The sequence below is a fragment of the Physeter macrocephalus genome, chromosome 14 (genome assembly GCF_002837175.3).
Source record: "Physeter macrocephalus isolate SW-GA chromosome 14, ASM283717v5, whole genome shotgun sequence".
Classification (NCBI taxonomy): domain Eukaryota; kingdom Metazoa; phylum Chordata; class Mammalia; order Artiodactyla; family Physeteridae; genus Physeter; species Physeter macrocephalus.
Genome location: NC_041227.1, coordinates 96,127,638 through 96,152,230, shown reverse-complemented (window position 1 = coordinate 96,152,230; position 24,593 = coordinate 96,127,638). Strand labels below are relative to the sequence as shown.

At 40.7% G+C, this 24,593-nt stretch overlaps 2 protein-coding genes across 2 annotated transcripts in view; one reads left to right on the top strand and one right to left on the bottom strand.

Annotated features, from left to right (window-relative positions):
- Positions 1 to 24,593, top strand: part of CRLF3 (cytokine receptor like factor 3) — a 34,340-nt gene that overhangs the window by 6,756 nt on the left and 2,991 nt on the right. Inside the window, exons 2-6 of the mRNA XM_024127744.2 lie at positions 6,286 to 6,493; positions 9,646 to 9,733; positions 10,643 to 10,820; positions 12,717 to 12,939; positions 13,621 to 13,753. Coding sequence (XP_023983512.1) covers positions 6,286 to 6,493; positions 9,646 to 9,733; positions 10,643 to 10,820; positions 12,717 to 12,939; positions 13,621 to 13,753 — 830 coding nt within the window. The remainder of the gene's footprint in view (positions 1 to 6,285; positions 6,494 to 9,645; positions 9,734 to 10,642; positions 10,821 to 12,716; positions 12,940 to 13,620; positions 13,754 to 24,593) is intronic.
- On the bottom strand, positions 15,210 to 15,743 carry LOC102996439 (40S ribosomal protein S27-like). The gene has a single exon (XM_024127745.3). The coding sequence runs from the start codon at positions 15,517 to 15,519 to the stop codon at positions 15,265 to 15,267; it is 255 nt and encodes an 84-aa protein (XP_023983513.1). The 5' UTR covers positions 15,520 to 15,743; the 3' UTR covers positions 15,210 to 15,264.

Here is a 24,593-nt window from a genome sequence, read left to right as displayed (position 1 = left end):
AACCCGTGTCCCCTGCATCGGCAGGCGGACTCTCAACCACTGCGCCACCAGGGAAGCCCTGGAATGACCTTTTTGAGCTCTGATGGCAGTTTGTGGCTGTCTCACTTACATAAGGACTTAATACATTTTACTATAGTTACGTGTGCATGCAACTGTCTCCTTTACTAGAATGACAGTTTTTTGAGGTCAGGATCATGCGTTATTCATCTTTATAACCCCAGTTCCTGGCACTAGACCTCAATAAATATAGAATGAATGCCTTTATGAATGTTGTGGGTGTGATTTTGCAGACATTCTTTTTAGATTGTTTGTAGTCTTGATTACAGGCACCCTATTCACTAATGCAGATAATCAAGAATTAAACATTTGTTTTATCATGATTTGGTTATTTGTCACTACATAATAAACTATGCCAAAGCATAATGGCTTAAAAGGCAGCCATTTGCTTAGTATTCGGGGGATTAACCAGGGCTCAATTGGGCAGTTCTGATTTTGCTGGCAGCTCTCATGTAATTGCAGTCAGATGGCAGCTGAGGCTGGAATGCTCAAGATAGAACATTTACTTACCTGTTTGGAGCCTTAAGTAGTAGCAGGACTCAGTTGGAATGCTGGCATGGCTGAGCCTGGATGCCAAGCTCGCTCTCCCTCCCGCACTCTTCCTCCCACCCCTCTCACTCTCCTCCCCTTTCCACTTGTTCTCTCAAGAAAGATAGCCAGGCTTCTTCTTTTTTTTAAAGAAAATTAATTAATTTATTTATTTTTGGCTGCGTTGGGTCTTTGTTGCTGCACGCGGGCTTTCTCTAGTTGGGTTGAGTGGGAGCTACTCTTCGTTGCGGTGCGTGGGCTTCTCGTTGTGGTGGCTTCTCTCATTGCGGAGCATGGGCTCTAGGTGCGTGAGCTTCAGTAGTTGTGGCACACGGGCTTCAGTAGTTGTGGCTCGCGGGCTGTAGAGCACAGGCTCAGTACTTGTGGTGCACGGGCTTTGTTGTTCCACGGCATGTGGGATCTTCCCGGACCAGGGCTTGAACCCACGTCCCCTGCATTGGCAGGCGGATTCTTAACCACTGCGCCACCAGGGAAGCCCCAATAGCTGCTTCTTACACAGTGGCTCAGGAACCCCCGCAGTGCAGGAGCAGAAGTTGCCAAGTAGTCTTAAGGCTGAGGCCTGGAGCTGGCACAGCTCAGTTCCACTCTATAACAGTGCACATGTGACTGCATTGCTAGTCACCAGCCCAGCCTCCTCTCCAGGGGAGAGGTCTGCATGAGGATATGAGTACCACAAGGCATGGTTCGTGGTTCATTGGGGCCATTAATGTAACAGAATACCAAGTGATATAATCAAGATTTTCTTTTTGAAAGTTTTAATAAGCATGTTTTTAAAAAACGTAACTGTAGGGACGTCCCTGGTGGTCCAGTGGGTAAGACTCCACGCTGCCAATGCAGGGGCCCGGGTTTGATGCCTGGTCAGGGAACTAGATCCTGAATACCGCACCTAAGACCCAGCGCGGCCAAATAAATAAATGAATATTTTTTAAAAAACAAAAAGCCTAACTGTAAGAGACAAGAAGGAAATGTAGCCACACATATGAGTCCATACACGAAGCAGACAGTTCACATTTCCTGCCACTTGACTAGCTTTTCATCAGGTTGTGGTAGAATTTAAATGAGACCATGGGTATAAGTACCTGGTACACAGTAGGTGTTCAGTAGGTGGGAGCTGCCGTTGTATTGTTATTATTGCCATTATTATTTTTAATGACTAATATCTTGGTGTCAGTGTGAAGACACATAGCTAATGCAGTACATTTCATATGAACTGAGAAGAAACATTTTGGTTAGCTTCTTCAGTTTCAGTTGACTATTTTTTATCTTTGTCTTTTATTTGTGATCCCTGTGTTCTTGTTAGCTAATAGTGTTTAAAGCCAGTCTCTAATTTTAAAATAGTTTTAGTTTCCTGTAAGTAAAACAATTGGGAAAATAAGTTCTTAGATTACACTTGGAGGATAAAAATTCTTTTCTTCTATAAAGTCTTGAAAATGCATGTTTCAGAGGAGGTAGAGGAGATTCCAGTTACTTAATTTCCTGAAACACACACATGTTATGTTGTGTTATATTATAGATAGAGCAACTGTATATTGCCACTTAAGACCAGAGGTGTCTTAAATCAGATTCTAGGTAGGTTTTATGACATTTTAGTAGCTAAACTCTAGAGGAAAATGTATCAGTCACTGTTGTCTTGGAGGGCTGTGAAGTATATATTTACTAGGCTTTTGCATGGCTTAGTATTGATGTATAAGCTTGATGACTTTTTGGCATTTTGAGAACTTATCCTCATGTTAAAACTTTAAAAATACAGTTGCTTTGGAATTAGAGTCAACTGCAGTGGAAACTTTGTAAATAAGATTTAATGGTCTCTTACAGGAGAGGTTTTAGTAGAAAATTGGTTCTGAATATTGTTAATCAACATAAACAATGTGTATTACAGTTTCCTTTTTGAGACCTTGAGTTGTGTATCATTTGTATTTTTCTTAAATTTACTTTGTTACAAACCATCACAGTTGTTTTGCCCTGAGTGGTTGTCTACCACATTTTTTTTTAAACATCTTTATTGGAGTATAATTGCTTTACAGTGTTGTGTTAGTTTCTGCTATATAACAAAGTGTATCAGCTATATGTATACATATATCCCCATATACCCTCCCTCTTGCGTCTCCCTCCCTTGTACTGTTGGTGGGAATGTAAATTGATACAGCCACTATGGAGAACAGTATGGAGGTTCCTTAAAAAACTAAAAATAGAACTACCATATGACCCAGCAGTCCCACTACTGGGCATATACCCTGAGAAAATTCATAATTGAGAAAGACACATGCACCCCAGTGTTCACTGCAGCACTATTTACAATAACCAGGACATGGAAGCAACCTAAGTGTCCATCGACAGATGAATGGATAAAGATGATGTGGCACATATGTACAATGGAATATTACTCAAGCCATAAAAAGAAATGAAATTGAGTTATTTGTAGTGAGGTGGATGGTCCTAGAGTGTGTCATACAGAGTGAAGTAAGTCAGAAAGAGAAAGACAAATACCATATGCTGACACATATATATGGAATCTGCCACGATTCTTTATGCAAGGACAAGAAATACACGTTGCAGCAGGAAATGTCTTCAGCCAATACATAATCTACCGGTTTACGGGAATGCTTTAAAATGGGGTCTGTAAGCACTAACCAGCTTGGTGTAGTGGACAGACCATGGTCCTTGGAGTCTCACTGTTTCTGACACTGGGAAGCCGTGGGGAAGTTATTTGACATCCTTGAGCTTTACTTTCTTCAACGTAGACCATACAGACCTACCTCTCAGAGTTGTTGGGAAGATTGAATGAGCTAACAGTGAGCACACTGGACCATGGTACCACATCAAATATGAAGAAATTCCCATCTTAAAATTAGTTTTATTAAAAACTAGCGAATGAACTTGATTAGTTACATGATTCAATTAAAGGTGGCTGTGGCTTTGAATTATGAACTATTTCAGGGAGAAGAAAATGATGCCAAGGTAGTGTCAAGTTTGAAACAGCAGTGGTCGGGAATCTATGAACAAAAAGGAGTCAAATTTACAATGAAATTGTGGGAGGTGGATTTGGAAATGGATTCTCCCTTCGCCGGCCCTCTCACTGCTTTGTGCTCACACACTTCCTTTTTTTCTGAGGTTCTGAAACAAAAACAAAACGTAGTGGAGCTCTGCAGCAGTTGAAGGAGCTTTTGAATGCTTCCTAAAGAGGAAATTGACTTTACCTAACCAGTGCACTTCCTGTGTGTGCGGTGTCCGTTGAAGAGGGAGATAGGACCTCGCTGGTACAGCGCTCGACTGCAGAATTTCCTCCTGGTGGTGAGGGTGCTCCGACACGTTGTCTTCATTTATTCTGGTATCTGTAAGGCTTGTATGAATCACCTGAGGATCTTGTTACCGATGCAGCTTCTGATCCAGTAATTCTGGGTGGGGCCTGAGATTTTGCATTTCTAACAATATTCCAGGTGAGATGTATCAAAATCATAAGACATTCTTTTCCTGGTTCTTTTTAAAAGGTCTTAAACACATACACAATTAACTTAATTTCATTGAACATTTATTTGCTAGGTGCTATGTATGTTAGGGCCTGATTCTCAAGGATCCCACGGTTGGTGATACACCGAATCAAGGACATTTTGATTATACCCGCCCCCTGATTTTGTTTAAACTTCGACTTGGGTTTAGAAGTTCTCTAGGAACTTTACAGAGATTAGTTAACAATTAAACTTAAATTAGGATTTCTCTTTTTCTTTATGATTTAAGAAATTCTTTCACTTACCGCACAGATACCATCATAACTTACATTAATGTCAAAAGGGGAAAAAATTGTTGCTGTGATCTCCCCACCCCAGCTAATCAAACAATTTTTTTTTTCCTGTGTTTCTTTGTAGTCCTTAGACGTGGGCATCGTTTGTTTTTACATGGCTGTGAACATTTCTGGACAACAGTTTTGTATTCTTTTTAATTTTAGTGTTAGAGAATAAATAGAAAGTTTTCTAAATTTCTCTATTAACTGTTGAAATATTGTACTTTATCCATATTTTGATATGTTCTTGGTGTATTTTTCTTGGATGTCAAATGCTCTTGCTAAGATCAAGTTAGCAAAGGGTTAGGGTAGTAAACATAACATGTCTTAGGAAACTAATATGATAATATCTGCAAAGTAAAGTATGAGTTTGCTTTAATTCAGCTGAGTGTTTGGCTTATAGTTAGAATTTTCCTGTTAAGTGAGAAAAAGTGAATTGTGTGTTATCTGTATTCTTAAAAAAAAAAAAATCCGGTGTCTATATAGACAACTGACTTGTTTTCAAAATATCTGTGAGATGTAAAGATTTTCCTGTCATATCTCCTAGAACAGCAGTTCTTAATCTGGGTTCTGTGGACCTAGGGTAGTGTTGCTCAAAGTGTGGGCTGCAGAGTCACAGGTGTGCTTGTGAAAAAGAGCTCTGCCCATACGTTCCCCCAGCCCCTTCTCCAAGCTGGTTCTGGGATGGAGCCCTGCCATCTAAACTATAACAGGATGCAATTGTATGATACATGATTCTTCTGCAAAGCAAGTTTCAGAATTACTGCTCTGAGCAAGCCATGGTTGGGATCTGAGGGAATTTGTAATCTCTGAAATTGAATAAATTTCTTTTGGGTAGGGTTTATTCATTTTTCTGGGAAGAAGGTTTATAAACCTCTCATTGAGATTCACAAAGAGGACCATGACTCGAAAAGGACGAAGTCATTGTCCCAGAAGTGTGTTTTTCCCGAGCATCTGTCTTCTGCCTCCTCTGAACCTTTTGGATTGTGAATAAATTCTTAGTTTTCTTTTACCATAATGAGGGCATTTTGTCCATGAAGTGATTTTTTTGGTATTGTGTTTTTTTTTATAGCTATTCTTTTTTAAAATATAAATTTATTTATTTATTTGGCTGTGTTCGGTCTTCGTTGCGGTGTGCAGGCTTCTCATCACTGTGGCTTCTCTAGTTGCAGAGCACGGGCTCTAGGCACGCGGGCTTCAGTAGCTGTGGTATGCGGACTCAGTAGTTGTGGCTCGTGGGCTCTAGAGCGCAGGCTCACTAGTTGTGGCGCACGGGCTTAGTTGCTCCACAGCATGTGGGATCTTCCTGGACCAGGGCTCGAGCCTGTGTCCCCTGCCTTGGCAAGTGGATTCCTAACCCCTGCACCACCAAGGAAGTCCCTGTATTGTGGTTTTTAAATCTACCGTTTCTGTATTGCTTTTCAGTGAATTGAATTTTAATCTCCTCTTAATTTAATTTTTTTTTTTTGGTACTGAAACGTATTATTTCCAAGAACTACTTTGTGCAGATAATATTTATTTCTAACATTTATTGAGAACAAGTGTGCACGTTATTTTACCAGGTGTGGTACATAGACTATTTTTATTTAATCCTTGCAGCAACTCCATGAAGCGAGCATTGTTATACTCATTTGACAAATAAGGGAATTGAGGCATGGTGTGTTTAATTAACTTAGCCAGATTGACATTGTGAATTGTTGTGAATGATGGGACCATTCTGTCTCACCTGAAGCCCAACTCTATGGAATTCTGCAAGTTTGCACAAATGAATCACATTTGGTTTATCATTGAATGGAAGGTGATGGTTGTGTAGTGCCTTGAGATTATTAAGGGTGATGCCTGTGGATTAGCCTCTTCTAGAGATTCTGATTCTGAGTTTTTATGTTTTTATTTCTTTTCAGATCAAAGAGAGTGCATCCCAGACGAGAGATGTCCTCAAACAGCATTTTAATGATTTGAAAGGAACCCTTGGGAAGCTCCTGGATGAACGATTGGTGACCCTTTTGCAAGAGGTGGACACCATTGAACAGGAGACCATTAAACCACTAGATGACTGCCAGAAGCTGATAGAGCACGGAGTTAACACTGCAGCGGACTTAGTCCAAGAAGGTGGGGAGTCCAGGGAGCCCGTTAAACGCAGCACATTCAGATTGACACTGCTGGTATCTCAGGGTTCCAGCAGGCTTCCTGCCATCTTTGGGGTGCTTAGGCTATACGTACCTTGGGACAGTTTGGGATATAGGATGACAGGTGTACAGTGAGGTATCTTAGGGTAAGTGCAATTAATGTACTAATTATAATCATTTACAAAATAAGGATTAAATGATTTTTCTCATGGTTCTGTTAACACAGTGATTTTACGGTCATTTTGAGTCTGTTCACATATTTTTCAGAGTGTCAATGGTTTATAGGATTTAATGCCATCGTTCTTTTTAGAGATTAAGGAGTAGGATTGGTGTTTACTCCTGAAATTGCAGTGGTTATATCCCTAACTTTAGTCAATTATTTTGGTTAAAGCATGCTCGGTACTTGCCTTGCTGCCTTCCTGTCTCCACATCTACCTACCTCCCCTCCTTCCCTCCTGTAGGTCTTTGTCAGGTATATTAAATAAAAAGGTAATAAGTTCTGCCCTTTGGGGTTCACAGCCCAGTGAGAGAAGCACACACAATGAGAGAGATCTAAGACCTCACGGGAGCACAGAAGGGGAAATGCTTACCTCTGGAAGAGTGTAGGATGGCTTTCTATAGGAGGAGTTCCACCGAGGCTTGAAGAAATTCATCAAGCAGACAAAGGAAGAAAAGGAGGTCACAGCACGATTGGAAGCAGAAGTAACATCAAGAGTAAAGTGAATGGCATATCTGGGAGGTATTGAATGCAGTATTTTAGGCAGCAGATTTACACAGTCAGATTTGCATTTTTAAAAAACGACACTGCCCACAGTTTGGAGACTGTGTTAGAGGTTGTAAGGAAGTAAAAGTGACCGATGAGGAAGTTGTGGCAGCAGTCAGATAGGAAGCGATGGAGACGGTGACAGGTGAAGATGAAGCAGAGCTGGTTTTAAGATTTTTCAGAGGGACTTCCCTGGTGGCGCAGTGGTTAAGAATCTGCCTGCCCCTGCAGGGGACTTGGGTTCCATCCCTGGTCCGGGAAGATCCCACATGCCGTGGAGCAACGAAGCCTGTGCGCCCCAACTACTGAGCCTGCGCTCTAGAGCCCGTGAGCCACAACTGCAGAGCCCACGCGCCATAGCTACTGAAGCCCGTGCACTTAGCACCCATGTTCCGCAACAAGAGAAGCCACCGCAATGAGAAGCCTGTGCACTGCAATGAAGAGTAGCCCCTCATTGACCACAACTAGAGAAAGCCCACGCGCAGCAACAAAGACCCAACGCAGCCAAAAATGAATGAATGAATGACTGAATGAATAAATAAATATAAAATTTTTAAAAAAGATTTTTTGGAGATAGAATTAATGGTGATCTTGCTGAGCCGTAAGTGTTGATTATTGGTGATTGCCTGGTTATAGGATGGAGGGGAAAGAGAAGAATTTAGGATGACCCAACCCAGCATGATTTTAGACGACCGGTGAATTGTGCCGTTGACTGACACAGAGCATGAAGGGGGAGGGTGGGTAGTTAGACAGTGGTTTGGGGTATGTTAGTTCGAGGTGCCAGAGATGCCAGGAGTTGGGAATGTGGGTGTGATGCTTAGGAGAGAGATCATACCTGGAGATGTCAATATGGCAGTGAATGGTGTGTATGTCACCTCTGAATCCATGGGAATAAGTAAAATCATCAAGAGATAGTGTACAATATGAGAAGAGAAGGCTGCAGAAGGTGGGACTCTGAGGGACGCCAGTATTTAAAGGGAAGTTGAGGAAAAAGGATCCAGGGAAGGAGACTGAATACCATTGGTTCTTCGATGAGTGCTGTGAGTGGTATAGGATAAAAAGTGTGCGAGGCGGGCTCCCAGCTCTGTCACTCCAGCTGGAAGTTAGTCCCCTTTTTGGTCCCACTTAGAATATAGTACTAATGTTACCTTTACACACTAATTACATTTTTGTCTTATCTTCAAGGAGAAGTGTTTATTTGCCACTGACCATAACAGTGCCTTTGAGAAAATTCTTTTTAGCAGGACTTCAGAATGTCTTTCCCTGGGTGCTTAGCATTTGGAAACAAACTCAGCAGTAGTTCAGCACAGGTCAGGAGTGTATACCAGTCACCACGAGGCTTGACCAATGTTTTTATTTTAGAAAATAAATCCTTTGAGGCACATACATGCTTGTTGCATCATCTGATTTTTTTTTTTATACTTCAGAAATGTTTTAAATTTCAAATTTTTTCCTCCTCTCCCTTCCCGAGGGATTAAAAACTTATTTATGAAATTTTTAGGATTTTGAGGCAGTGTTCAGTGTGTCTGTTTTCCTTTTGGTAAGGGGGGAAGGTCTTGTCATATGGTCTCAAAACACTTGAGTAACTCCAGGGTATACTGAGATGGAAAACAGTTCTAGTAGTGTCCTTTAGGGCTGTGGAAGGACAGAGATGTTGATCATTTTCTTATGACTTTATATAATATTTCCTTTATATGACCCTTCACCCTATTGCTTGTGTCAGGATAATATTTGCACTGACTCCTATTGGAGTTGATAAAGATTCTGTAGAGGAGATGGGAAGAGGTCCCTGGGACTTATGCCTTGCATAAAATTGGTTGACAAACCAAGTTTCCATTTGTAGAGCAGAATCTTTCATCTCTGGCAGAATGTTGTCATTGTGTACTCCCTTCCACTTGCGTTTAACCTTAAAGTCGTTTCTAAAATGTTTCTTCTTTATTTGTTTGTTTATTTTTGGCTGCATTGGGTGTTCATTGCTGTGCGCGGGCTTTCTCTAGTTGCACGAGCGAGGGCTACTCTTTGTTGTGGTGCGCGGGCCTCTCATTGCGGTGGCTTCTCTTTGTTGTGGAGCACGGGCTCTAGGCGTGCGGGCAGAGTAGTTGTGGCACGCAGGCTTAGTTGCTCCACGGCATGTGGGATGTTCCCAGGCAGGGGCTTGAACCTGTGTCCCCTGCATTGGCAGGTGGATTCTTAACCACTGCGCTACCAGGGAAGTCCCTAAAATAGTTTCTACGTTTACTTTTGGGGAATTTGTGACATCACTTAAGAATTGTTTTCAAGAGAACCAGAGACCCACTTAGACATGGGTTGTGTTGATTAGTTTATAATGTGACCATTTTTCCCTGTACTAGTTCTCTTATTCCTGATTGTAGGTGAGATCGCCATTCTGGGTGGTGTAGGAGAACAGAATGAAAAACTGTGGAGCTTTACCAAAAAGGCCTCACACATCCAGTTGGACAGGTAAAAGAGTTAGTGTCTCTTGGGCTTAAGCTGTCCACTTCTCTTTTTTTCTTTTCGCCTGTTAAAAATTCTGATTCAGGGATATAGAAAATGTATTTCTCAAGTTTTCACTGCCCATTACCAGTATTACTAGTATGAAATAGTTGTGATTGTAATCTCTGGTATAGAATTACTACCGATTTTCTACAATCCTAATGTGTAAGAGAATTGTTAATTTAAAAAAATCTGAACAAAGTCATAGCTCAAACAACAAAGTCCTGCTGTATGGCACAGGGAACTATATTCAATATCCTATGACAAACCATAATGGAAAAGAATATAAACAAGAATGTGTATATATATAACTGAATTGCTTTGCTGTACAGCAGAAATTAACACAACATTGTAAATCAACTACACTTCAATTAAAACAAACAAAATTGAGTCATAGCTCAGTAAACCAGATCTTTTGCTATAAACTTGACAATTGTGATCCTACCCATTTTCTCTCGTTCCTTTTATTTATTTGGGAAGAGAATTTTAATGTAATATCTTGCAAAACCCCCACTGCCATTAGCATTATTTACTGGGGGCTTCTGCACTGTTACAGTATGTGACTGATCTACAGTATTTTTTGTTGGGGAATTCCGTGGCGGTCCAGTGGTTAGGACTTCACGCCTTCACTGCTGAGGACCTGGGTTTGATCCCTGGTCTGAGAACTAAGATCCCACCAGCCGTGCAGCGCAGCCAAAAATAAGTAAATAAAATATTCCTTGTTATTTTTTAAAAAATTGAGATATAGTTGATTTACAGTGTTGTATACGTTTCAGGTGTACAGCATAGTGATTTGCAGTGTTTCAAGGCTATGCTCTCTTGTACTTTTAATTCTCAGTTAAAAGCCTTATAAACACATGAGCTTTGTTTCCTCAGCTTACCAGAGGTGCCTTTACTGGTTGATGTGCCTTGCTTATCTGCTCAGTTGGATGACTCAATTCTTAACATAGTGAAAGACCATATTTTCAAGCATGGAACGGTAGCATCTCGCCCACCAGTACAGATAGAAGAATTGATAGAGAAACCCGGAGGCATCATCGTACGATGGTGTAAGGTACGTAATTCAGGATTGTAGAAATGGCTTCAGCATTATGGATTTGAGATTTGGGGGCCTTTACGATTTTTTTTTAGTAGTTGCCTTTGAATATTTTCTTCTCTTCATGAACAAAAGTGCCCTTTGCTTTACAACTAAGGTCACAGGGAACTTGAACTAAGGTAGCTCTTCCAGTTGGGATGAACAGTTTTGAAGGTACTTTATAAAATCTCTGTATCGAAATGTTGTTTCCCATCACATATTTCCCAAACTTAACTCTTGGTGAGTTAAGGATCGCTCAGAATTAGAAAAGTCAGAAGGTGATAGTGAATATTGGGTGCTGGATATTTTTCTGTTCAACACTGAACTAATTAATACCTCTGAAATAAAGTTTTAAAGTATGGTTTTTTCACACTCTCAGCATTGCCAAGAATTTTGTGTATTAAATCATATTATGCTTGTGAATTACCATATTTTAGATAAAAACCATGTCCAGATGAGTCATGATGTCTTGGCTGTTGACAGGTAACATCATTCAGAGGTGGGTGGTCAGCTTCTGGAAACTATTTTCTTAAACGGGATTTTTATTTTTTCCAATTTTTTGGTTTGTTTTTTAATTAATTAATTTTTGTTGTTGTTTTTAAAGGGATTTTAAAAATTGACGCCTTTGTATAGAAGAAAGAAGTAGAGATGCTTTTGTTGGTTCAAAATAAAGACTCTTATTCCATTTCTATTCTTTTGCCTGTCTGTGGACCTACAGTTTCCAGTTTTTTTGCTGTAACCATTATTATTCATGTTTCCTTGTGTACACATTTAAGATTTTTTTCTAAAGCATATACCTAGCCATAAAATTATGAGGTCTTAAGAGTACTGGATCTGTACTCTACTAGGAAATACCAAACTCTTTCCAAAGTGACTGTCCCAGAGTATACTTCTACCAGTAGTGTATGTGTTCCTCTTACTCTGCATCCTGACCAATACTTGGCATTGTCAGACTTTATATTTTTGCCAGCGTGGTATATCATTGTGGGTTTTGATTGCATTTTCCATACTACAAATTAGGTTAAATATTTTTATATATTTTTGGCTGCTTCCATTTCTTATTCTCTAGAATGCTTATTCATGTCTTTTGCCCATTTCCCTTATTGGGTGGTTTGTCTTCTATTAATTTTTTTTAAAATTTATTTTACTGTTTTATTTTATGTATTTATTTGTCTGCGTTGGGTCTTCATTGCTGTTTGCGGGCTTTTCTCTGGTTGCGGCAAGCGGGGGCTACTCTTCGTTGCAGTGCGCAGACTTCTCATTGTGGTGGCTTCTTTTGTTGCGGAGCATGGGCTCTAGGCTCATGGGCTTCAGTAGTTGTGGCATGTGGGCTCAGTAGTTGTGGTTTTTGGGCTCTAGAGCGCAGGCTCAGTAGTTGTGGTGCACGGGCTTTGTTGCTCTGCGGCACGTGGGATCTTCCCAGACCAGGGATCGAACCCGTGTCCCCTGCATTGGCAGGCGGATTCTTAACCACTGTGCCACCAGGGAAGCCCTGTCTTCTATTAATTTTAAGGAGTCCTTTATATATTTCAGATATTAGCTCTCTCTTGGTAATATGAATAATGTAGTTTTGGGATACTTGTCTTTGAATTTTGAATGTCTTATCTTTGGCATTAATTGTTTAGAAGACATGCCATTACTTCAGAGGAAGCAGATTTTTTTCATATCAGACTGGGGTTATAAAACACATGGTTCAATAAGGAAAAGAAGGGAAATAATAATGGCACATTTCCTCTGACCTTCCTGAGAAGAGCCCGTATTCAGCATGTGGGCCTGTATGCTTGGCCCCAAATGCCCCCATTCAAAGTTCCTAAGTAGTGATGCTGAGAGAAGTTGTTCTCTGACTTTTACCTAACGTAAAGCCTTTCTCCTCAGGTGGATGACGACTTTACCGCCCAAGATTACAGGCTCCAGTTCCGTAAATGTACTTCCAGTCATTTTGAGGACGTGTATGTAGGCTCTGAAACTGAATTCATAGTATTGCACATAGACCCCAATGTTGATTATCAGTTCAGAGTCTGCGCCCGAGGAGATGGCCGACAGGAGTGGAGTCCTTGGAGTGTCCCCCAGATAGGTCATTCCACGCTGGTGCCTCATGGTATGCTGTTGCCTTCTCACTCCTGAAGCTTAACTGTGTATGAGTACACATATCCTGTGCTAAAGGCAGCACACTGACAGCCCTTTTTCCTAAGGATAAACCCTGAATTGATGGAGAATAACATGGAATATGTCTTTTACTTCCTGCTCAAATTATTTCATGTGAATTTTGAGAAATTTTCATTCGTTCTTATCTCCAGAGTACCCGAATAGCCAGGCAGGATTATAAGCATCCCTAAAACCAAAGATTTTAAATATTGCATTAGAAGACTGCAATATTTGACCCAAACCTTCAACGTATATCTTGATAGAGGCTTTTTCTTAGAAGTCTTATGATCCAAAATTGACCTCTCCTATATAACTTTTTAAAAAGATTTAGAAAAAAAAAAACTCGGTTAATTACTTCTTAATCAGGTTGGAATAAGCTCAAACATGATTTTGTTAGGTAAGAGATAACACTTATTTGATCTTCCTTGCCAAAAATGTGTAAGAAGAGACTAAAATCTTTTTTGTAATTTGTAGGATTGACCATGACACCCTGTCACTGAATTTTTCCTTTCATTGAACTTGCCCATGAACCCTAAGTAGCGTCTTCCACTTCCAAGTTTTATTTAATGTGTCTGTGTTGAAGATATTCCCCCAAAGATTCTAATAATTTACAATATCTTTGCTTTTTAAAAAGAGTGGACAGCTGGCTTTGAGGGGTACAGTCTGAGCAGTCGAAGAAACATAGCGCTTCGGAATGATGCTGAATCGTCTGGTGTTCTCTACTCCAGCGCTCCCACTTACTTCTGTGGGCAGACATTAACATTCAGGCAAGTGGATATTAAAAGATCTGTCTGTCATGCCTTAGGCAGTAAGTGAAGTGCACAGAGCATCCATGAGCTTCGGATCAAAACAGTCCTGAGTTTATTCCATCATTTCTAGGTAGTGTTACTTTGGAGCAATTTCCTTATTTCTCTTTGCTTCGCTTTTCTCATATGTATTCACAGGGTTATTATGAGCATGAACTGAGATAATGGGTATAAAATCCTTGCTTCTGCCTGATACAGAGTGTGTATTCACTGTGTTTATATCTTCTTTCTTCTTGGTAAATAGAATACCTCTCAAAAATCAATCTTAAGCATTCAGAGTTCCCCAATATTTTTTTTCTTTGTGAATCAATAAGAGCAAGTATCTGTGAGAGACAGCCTATCAGAGTAGACATACTATATATATAGTCTCTATAAAATAAAATTGAAAGCATGCCTCTCCTGCCACCAATTAACTTTCTATTTCTTCATCCATTTCTCCTGTATTAGAAAAATTTCCTTTTTCTTGTTTTCATGTTGTCTGAGATGTATTCTCTGTGGTCCTATTTCTAAATAGCTTTTCCTAAAAACCAAAGCCCAGTTTTTTTTTTTGTTTTTTTTTTTTTTTTTTGTGTGTGTGTGGTATGCGGGCCTCTCTCTGCTGTGGCCCCTCCCGTTGCGGAGCACAGGGTCCAGACGCGCAGGCTCAGCGGCCATGGCTCACGGGCCCAGCCGCTCCGCGGCATGTGGGATCCTCCCAGACTGGGGCGCGAACCCGGTTCCCTTGTATCGGCAGGCAGACGCGCAACCACTGCGCCACCAGGGAAGCCCCAAAGCCCAGTTTTGATTTAGAAAAGTGAAGCTTGTCTGATGTTCACCATATACACCTCAGTGTGGCAAACTCTCCTCTAAGTTTTAAGTTGTGAGATCATAGGATTTTATTGTGAATGCTTGTTCCAAGTTCCTCTTGGTCTCAGTCCCTTGCTGTATAAGACATGGAGTGTATCTGAAAGTTTTATCTACGCTAGTGTTGCCATGTTCTCCACCAGCCATTTGAAATGTCAGCATGATCAGAATGCACTAGTTTATGCTTTGTCTCATTTTTAAGAAAAATAAATTTATTTATTTTATTTTTGGCTGCGTTGGGTCTTCATTGCTGCGCGTGGGCTTTCTCTGGTTGCAGCGTGCCGGGGCTACTCTTCGTTGCGGTGTGCGGGCTTCTCATTGTCGTGGCTTCTCTTGTTGAGGAGCATGGGCTCTAGGTGCGCGGGCTTCAGTAGTTGCAGCACGTGGGCTCGGTAGTTGTGGCTCGTGGGCTCTAGAGCGCAGGCTCAGTAGTTGTGGCGCATGGGCTTAGTTGCTCTGCTGCATGTGGGATCTTCCCGGACCAGGGATTGAACCCGTGTTCTCTGTGTTGGCAGGCGGATTCTTAACCACTGCGCCACCAGGGAAATCCCATTTGTCTCTTTTTTTTTGGACGTATCCAAAATGTGTTTATTGGGATGGTTTCCCATTCATCTTGATTCCAGGGGCTTTTAGTGCTGCTTCCATCTGAAGGAGCACCCTTCTGTAAGCCTTGCTTTTCCTCCTGTAGGCTGGCAGAGGACGGTAGAGCAGCCAACACACAAAACTACTGTTTGTGCATGGCTAAAGATGGTGGTGATTTTATAGCATCCTGGGCATTTCACATCCATGAAATAGGAATTGGAGCTCTGCACCAGGCGCTTCTTCTTGTGTTTCCTCTTCTCCTCTTCTGGAGAGGGATGAAGGAGATCCTTTGAGAGAGGCATGTTCTTGTGGGGAGGTCGTCACCCTCAGAAACCTTGTCTCATTTTTGACACCTCCTCTCACCCCTTACGTTATGAAAAAAGAATAACTTAATAACCAGAAAAAACTAACAGAGAAATGAGGAGTCTGGTACCTAACATCTATTTAATTATTCCCCAGGTAATCAGGAGTTTTCTGTACTAACAAGCCTCTTCTCTGCTGATGTCCCTTGTTTATAGAAATACTCCCATTAGTGAGTCTGCTGAGAACAGGGTACTTCTGTAAAATGATAGGACTTCCTGAGTTAACAGATTCAGGCCAGATACCTCAGATCATAATAAGAATAATAATCATAGTATTATTAATTGCAGTTAATATTTAAATTGCATTTACTGTGTGCCAGGTACTGTTCTAAGCACTTTACTTATATTAACTCATTTGATTCTCACAATTACCCAATGAAATAGGTGTAGTTACCCATTTTAGGGATGAAGATACTGAGGCACAGAGAAGTGAAGTCATTTACCCAGTGTCACATAACTAGTAAGTGGCAAAGCTAGGATTTAAACCCAGTCTGGCTCCAGTAATTTTAACCACTGGTCTGTATTGCTTCTCATTTGTCTTTTTTCATGGGAGAGTAAACATGATTTGAGTTAGTGTGGAAATGTATAGTTTCTCCGCTACTGTATCCTTAGCTCTTTTCCTTTTCTCTCTTCTATGATTTTTATCCCTGGGTGACGGTGATCTGATGCTCTTTTTACTTTTAACTTCTCCCTCTGTGAACACAGGGGAAGGGCCGATAGATGACCTACTTAGGTTTGTTTCTTAAGTCATTCAATAAATGTTTATAGATTATGAAATCGGAAATTACACACATTGATTTAAACCCACGTACTGTCTGTGGACTGTGGCCTGACACTTAGTTGGCCTCAATAAACCATTAGTTCCTCCCTCCTCCTCCAAAGGGGCCCCCCTTGGTAGGGTGATTAAGTGAAACTTATTTAAGCTCAGTATTATCTTAGCCAGACCGTTGCATTTTTGTCATTTTTCCTTTGAATGTGGATTGAACATGTTTTCTCTCCTTGTTTAAAGGAATTTCAGGCATTGGCAGTTAAGGCAGAGGATGTGAATGGTGTGTTTGTATGGGGCACCTTCATGCATGGGATTGGGGGCAGATAGGCCTGCTTGAATCAAGGTAAACTTTATTCAGCTTTTTGAGGGTCTCATAGTCAGAAGGGAGATTATACTCCTGCAGGCCCTGCCGTGTTGCTCAGCCCAGTCGATCCCTGCTGAAGTTTCTGGAATGCTTAGAACTGCTGACAGCAAAGGAACCTGTTACTGGCCGGCTTTTAACAGTCTCTAGAGCCCAGTCTCATGTGGTGCCCAGGTCTGCTAGCAACCCCCTCCTTCCAGGCCTCTCCCTGATTTCCTGTCTTGAACATTCCTGCTTTCCCTTGCTTCTAAGATTTCCCAATCCTACTTTTTTTTTTTTTTTTTTTTTTTTTTTGCGGTACGCGGGCCTCTCACTGTTGTGGCCTCTCCCGTTGTGGGGCACAGGCTCCGGACGCGCAGGCTCAGCGGCCATGGCTCACGGGCCCAGCCGAGTGGGATCTTCCTGGACCGGGGCGCGAACCCGTGTCCCCTGCATCGGCAGGCGGACTCTCAACCACTGCGCCACCAGGGAAGCCCCCAGTCTTACTATTTTTTAAACCATATTTTTCTCTCTCTGAGTCTCTTCTGTTTTGTAGATAGGCTCGTTTATACCGTATTTTAGATTCCACATATAAGTGATATCATGTCAAACCCTAGCTTTTAGTTTGTTTGTAGAGGGAGGATTACATGAAGTCAGGGAGACATATCTGCTTTGGGATGTTCACATATCATAGCTATTCCTCCCAGATAACCTAAGGAATATTCCTTAGACTCTTTTTTCCTGTCCATATCCTTCTGTCTTAAACTGCTTTTCTAAAATGTAAGGACAGTTCTGCTCGCCTGTGGTCTTTGTGAATGATGCTGATTGTTTCATACAACCCTTTTCCATTCAGATGGTACTTACAGTACTTGGTATCATTGGGAATGCAAAGTTTAAGAAAAAGAAAAAACTAGAATCTTATCTAAACATAGAATAGGCAGTTTATAAATTATAAAGTATAAGAAAGATCCTAACTGCTGTGGAATATAGAAGAAGGAAGAGTTACTTCTAGATGAGGGGTTGGTGAAGGCTTTATCTCAGGTAGGGCTGAAAAGGAAAGTTCAGGTAGAGAAACAAAGCAAGAACCAAAGATATGGAGGAGAAAAAAATGTAAAGAACAGGAAGTAATGGTGTGAATGGGTTTTATAGAGATGGGAGTATAGTCAGAACCCCAGAAAAGTACGACATTCTTGTGGACAGGCTGTGTATATTTATTTCTTTTTCAATTTCTCAAAGACTTGCCCCTTTGGAGCTCACTTGTGCCCATTTATAAGGAGGACATTTGATAACCACATACAGACGTCTTTTTCTTTTTTCCTTTTTCCAACAAAAGTCTTCACCAAGTAAAACCAAGTCAGGTTCACATTTCATGGTCTTGGGAGCCATGCTCTGCATTTGACTTTTCATGAATTCACGAGTTGAGCTAGGCTACAAAATAATAACAGCCAGCTCACATTTGTCGAACCCTACTGTGTGTTACTTCTTAAGTATTGAGTTAATGTCTATAAATCCTCATTACATGCTCAGGAGGTAGACACATTTTATAGATGAGGAAACTGAGATGTAAAAAGATTAAACCACCTGCCTGAGGTTGTACAGATTCTTGATAGTGATGCTGAGATTCAAATCCTAGCAGTCTAGCCCTGTAGGACTCTGCTTGGACTTAGAGTGAGTTGGAAGGCCATTGGAGGACATTGAGCAAATGAATGATGTGATCTGACATATGTTTTACAAGTCATTTTGGCTGCTGGGTGGAAAATAGTCTGTATAGCAGTACAGGTTGGAAGGAGACCATTTCGGAGGCTGGAGAGGAGGAGCAAAAATATTACCAGAAATGAGGGGAAAGCTGTATTCAGCATTCCAGTATTAATCTTGGTGACGGCTAATGGTGGCTTGGACCAGGATGGAGCAGTTGAGGTAATGATAAGTGGTCAGAATCTGGATTTATTTTGAAGGAAGAACTGACGGGATTTATTGACAGGTTGGTTGTGAGATATGAGAAAGGAGTCAAGAGTAACCTCAGGGTTTTTGGACTAAGTAACTTAGGGTAGAATTGTCATTTACTGAGGTAGGTAAGGCCTTATGAGGAGCCTATTTATGGGTGAATATCAGTTTGTTCTTTCACAAATTAATTTGAGTTCCTTATTAGACAAATAAGTGAAAATGTGGGGTAGACAGATATACAAATCGGGAGTTCAGTGGAAACGACCAGACTGGAGATATTAATTTGAGAATTTTTAACGTATAGATGTGTGTTTAGAGCCGTGAGACTGCATGAGATTAGCCAGGGAATGAGTATAGGGAGAGGACACTGGGGTGGAAAGAACCAGCAAAGGATTCTGAGGAGGAGTAGCAGGTGCGGTAGACGGGAAAAGTGGGAGAATGTGGTGTCCTTGAAGCCAAGCAAAGGAAGTGTTTCCAAGAGGAGGTAGCAATCAATTATGTCAAATGTTGCTGACCCAACAGATAAGAAAAGGACTGAGAATTGACCTTTGGGTTTGCAGTGTGGACATGGATTGGTGACCCTGACATGAACAGTTTCAGGGGAGCTGTGGTGGAGAGAAGCTTGATTAGAGTGGGTTCAAAAGAGAGATGGGATCTTTGGGGACCAATAGATGCATAGTACACCATAGTTCTGAATTTTTCCACTACTAGAAACTTTTTGGAGAAATAAAGAGGTGGGGGGTAGGGACCCATAAGTACTTTTTCAACAGAACTAAGAAATACAGAAAACTCAAATTCCAAATTAGCTGTAAAGGCCCCCTAAGACACAACTAGCCTGGAAATCATGAGTTTGCTGGCCAGTCTCAGAAATCTCCAAATATTCAGTCCCAGAAGGAGAAGACTCCACCCTAAGACTAAACAGGGCCAGGACTGAAGAGTGCTTGAGTGTTCTTGAGGAAGCAGAGAGAAAAGGTGGGAAAAATGTCCAGGGGAGTCACAGTGCATCATCTTAGGAAGCAAGGACTGTGTCCTTTGGTGACAGTGGAGAGTAGTTTATAAGCAGCCTTTGAAGAGAACTGGGGTCTGGCAATAGAAGCTTTTTTGAACCAGATTAGGTTTTGAGTGTCAGAGGAGATGTGGCTTCACAGAAGAGCCATATTATAAGGCAGTACCTTCCTATAGCAATGGGGGGGACAGGCTGTAGAGCTGTAAATCTGAAAGTCACCCTTCATTTAGTTTTGTTTTTTGTTTTTTGTTTTCCAGCCGCACTGAGTGGTATGTGGGATCTTGGTTCCGCAACCAGGGATCAAACCCAGGCCCTCAGCAGTGAAAGCACCGAGTCCTAACCAGTGGACTTCCAGGGAATTGCCATCTTCATTTAGTTTTTTAAAAAATGGCTTCCATCAGTGTTTTGCAGTTTTTTTCTTGTCTTATTAGACTGGCTAGAAGTATAATTTTGAAAGCAGTGTTGAAAGCAGACATCCTTGTCTTATTCCAGATCTTAGCAGGAATATATTCAGTCTTTCACATTAAGTATGATGCTAGCTGTAGGGATTTTTTGTAGACACCCTCTATCAGGTTAAGGAAGTTCCCTTCTATTCTTAGTTTGCTGAGAGTTTTATCTATAAATGGATGTTTAATTTTGTCAAATTTTTATATATCAAGATAATCATATGGTTTTTCTTCTGTTGATATGGTTACAATGATAGATTTTTTAACATTGGATCAGCTTTGCATTCCCACGAGAAACCCCACTTGATCGTGTATTATTCTTTATATATGTTGCTAAATTTAACTTTTATATATTTTTTGAGGATTTTTATGTCTCTTCAGAAGAGAGATATCTGTTTTTTTCTTATGATGTCTTTGGTATCAGTGTAATTGCTAGCCTCATAAAGTGAGGTGGGAAGTATTTCTTCCTCTTTTATTTCTCAGAACTGTTTGTGAGAATTGGTATTATTTCTTAAATGTTTGGTAGAGTTCACCAATGAATTCGCTATCCTAGAATTTTTTTTGTTGGAAGATTTTCAATTTCTATAATAGATATAAGACTATCAGTTTCATTTTAAGAGAGGATAAAAGCTATTTTAGGATTTGTATAGTAAGGAATATATTTCTATATCAAAAATCCTTGTTTACTATGACTTGATAAGACATCCCTTCCTCTCTTTCCTTTTCCTGACAAGTCAAGCTGTGCTATGACCCTCTTTTTTGACATATGACTTATTCTTTATTCCTTGACTAGTTTCCTGTTAGTGACACAGGCCAACTAGCTGTGTTCCTGGAAGCACTTGCAGTCTTCCCAGCAGTGTGTGAGGGTCCTGACTGAGGTCACTGCATCCTTGTCAGTATTAAGTATTACTGTTTTTACCTAATTTGTAGCTGTAGGACATAATAATTTTCATTTTCTTTCTTATATTTATCATAAAGTTGGATATTTTTCATAATATATTATGATATATTAGCCAAGCAACTGAATTTTTGGATCTTTGCTCCAGGTGTTCACTGTGAGAAGAAGGAAGTTTGAGATTATATGAGAACTTGCCACTTAAATCCAGTCAGCCAAAGTGCCAGAGTAGTAGGAATTGATTAGCTTTCTTTCTGCCATCGAAATTTTTCCTTTTTGTTCTGAACCATGTTCTTTCTCAGAATACTTTACCTTTGAGAAAAATTATCACCTAGAACTTTCTACATGACTCTATGCAATGGATGCATTCCTACCAACTTGTACATAAATTGATTTTTTAAATTAATTGTATCTCCGAGGTCACTGTACCCTACTATGAATTATTTTGTATACCATTTTTCTTTTTTTATATACTTTTTATATTTGGATGATTTATGGCGGAGTTTCTTATAGGACTTGTTTATGTGAGAGAACCACTTGGGTAGTTTTTTAGGAAATAATGTCCTGACTACTTGTCTTGCAATTTAAAAATTCAAAGATTTTAGGGACTTCCCTGGCGGGAAGTCCAGTGGTTAGGACTTGAAGCTTTCGCTGCCAGGTCCCCAGGTTCAATCCCTGGTCGGGGAACTAAGATCCCACAAGCCATGCGGTGTGGCCAAAGGGGGGAAAGAATTCAAAGATTTTTAAACTTCCATTCTATTTCTTAGTGAGCTGTGAATATAATTCTGTGTTAAGGCAAATTAGCTCTTTACTTTCATGGTTCATTTGATATTCAGAGAAACTTTTATAAGCTTTTAATGCCAGGCTTGTCTTATTTATCAAATGCTGTTTTCAAGTAAGATGCTTTTAGGAACAATTTTGTGATTTATTCAAACAAGGAGTTTTTTTTCCTTCTTCCCAGGATTTTAGTTAATTTCAAGAAATTTTACTTGCGTTAATTATTTGTTTAAAAAGTTTAATCACAGAAAAAAACGTACACTTGCAATGAGCTATAGCCAAACTCAAGGTTGAGAGCACAGTCCTCCAAAAGATTGCCCTCACTTCAGATACCAGCTGCAAGTTCAGGGGTCCCCAGGGCCAACGCTCAGATTTTATAATTTGCTAGGATGACTCACAGAACTTAAGAAAGCACTTCACTGGACTTCCCTGGTCGTAGGGTGGTGAAGACTCCGCTCTCCAATGCAGGAGGCTCGGGTTTGATCCCTGGTCAGGAAAATAAGAGCCCGCATGCTGCAACTAAAGGAGCCCGCCTGCTGCAACTAAGACCTGGCTCAGCTAAATAAATAAATATTAAAAAGAAAGAAAGAAAGCACTTCACTTATGATTACAGTTTTATTATAGCAGAAGGATATAAATCAGAACCTGCCAAAGGGAGGAACTCATAGTGTGAGATCTAGGAGGATTCCAAAGACAAAGCATACATCTCAGGGATGCAAGGCCTTTTGGCATGACAGTACTCAAAGAGTATTACGAACCAGGAAAGCTCACTCAAGCTTTGGTGTCCAGAGTTTTTATTGGGATTTTATTGTGGAGGCATGGTTGATTAAATCATTCCCCACCTAACTCAATATCCACCTCCCCTGCCCTCCTAGGAGAATGGGCTGACATCATGTAGCTCAAAGCCTCAACCCTGTAATCATATGATTGGTCTTTCTGGGGTGACCTTTTCCCATCCTGAGTCATCTTGTTAGCATAAACTATCTAGGGGCCCACCTTGAGCACCTCATTAGCATAAACTATCAAGTGTGGTCTGAGGGACCCGCCATGAATAACAAAGACACTCCTATCACTTGGGAAATTGCAGTGGTTTAAAGGTTACCTCCCAGGATCAAGCCAAATTTTTCATTACACAATACTAAAACAAGTAACTGCTGTCCTCTATCTATAATTAATAATATTAGCAGGTTTTTATTTTTTATTTATTTATTTTTTTAATTTTTATTTTTTTGCGGTACGCGGGCCTCTCACTGTTGTGGCCTCTCCCGTTGTGGAGCACAGACTCCGGACACGCAGGCTCAGCGGCCATGGCTCACGGGCCTAGCCGCTCCGCAGCACGTGGGATCTTCCCGGACTGGGGCATGAACCCGTGTCCCCTGCATCGGCAGGTGGACTCTCAACCACTGTGCCACCAGGGAAGCCCTAGCGTTTCTTATAAGGCAGGTTTAGTGGTGATGAGTTCCCTCAGCTATTGTTTATGTAGGAATGTCTTTATTTTTTTCTCATTTTGAAAGGACGGTTTTGCTGAATATTGTATTTTTGGTTAGTAGGTTTTTTTCTTTAAGCACTTTGAATATATCATCTCACTCCTTTCTGGCCTGTAAGATTTCTCCTTAGAAATACACTATTAGTCTTATGTGAGTTCCATTGTACATGACAAGTCACTTTTCTCTTGCTGTTTTTGAAATTCTCAGTCTTTGACTTTTGACAATTTGATTGTAATGAGTTTCAGTGTGATTTCCTGGGTTCATCCACTTTGGAGTTCCTTAGGCTTCTTGAATCTGAAAGTCCATTTCCTTCCCCAAATTTGGGGAATTTTTAGCCATTATTTCTTTAAACATTCTGCCCCTTTTCCTCTCTCTTCTCTCATAAGTCTCTTAGAATTTCTTCACTCTTATTCTTTTTTCCTTTTGTTCTTCTGATTGGGTTATTTCAAACGACCTGTCTTCAAGTTTGATGTTTCTTTCTTCTGCTTAAGTGTGATATTGAATTCCTCTCATGAACTTTTCAGTTATTATATTCTTCAGTTCCAAAATGTGTTTAGTTATTTTTAAAATTTTCTGTCTCTGTAGGTTTTCTAATTTTGTTCATGCCTCATTTTCTTGAGCCTGTAGAGCATCTTTATGATGGATATTTTGAATTGTTTGTCAGATAATTCATATACCTCTATTTCATTAGGATAATTTTCTGAAGATCTTTTTCTTTTTTTTTTTTTTTTTGTCTGAGCCAGGTTTCCCTGTTTCTTCATGTTTCATAATTTTGTGTTGGGATCTGCACATATGGAAAAACAGCCACCTTTCCAGATCTTTATGGCCTTGCTTCGTACAGGAGAAGACCCTCATACATGAGCCCAGCTAAAGATCTGGGGGGCCTCCGAAACCTTTTCTGGTGGGATGTGACTTCTCTGGGCTTGTGTGTGCAATTTCTCCATTAGAGAGGCTTGATGGTTTTTTAGGAGCTCATAATCGTTTGCTCCCTCTGGTGCCTGTTTGTGGCACTGCAAGTTCTCTTGTGCTACAGCAGCAGGGTGCCTTCGCTCTCTCTTGGAATCAGGGCCCGCCAGGCATCCAGAGTATGCTGGCTCCCCATGAGGTGAGACAGATACCATTCCCTTGAGCAGCCCTGTGAAAAGCTAGCACACCAGAAGCAAGTTTTCCTCTTCTCCTTCCCTCCCATGCCAAATTGCACTGCCTGCAGGATGCCACCCCTCACTTTTATTTGGTCTTTGCAGCATTCAGGCGTCCATGCTATGCCAGTTCTGTCAGTGCTCCAAGTGAGGCATGTCAGAAACCCGTCCTTAAGGCGACCTTCCAAAGAGCTAGAATGCTGGAGGCACA

What these genes read in the sequence shown, in the direction of transcription:
- LOC102996439 (XM_024127745.3), bottom strand. Translation starts at nt 15,519, where the DNA reads ATGCCTCTCTCAAAGGATCTCCTTCATCCCTCTCCAGAAGAGGAGAAG.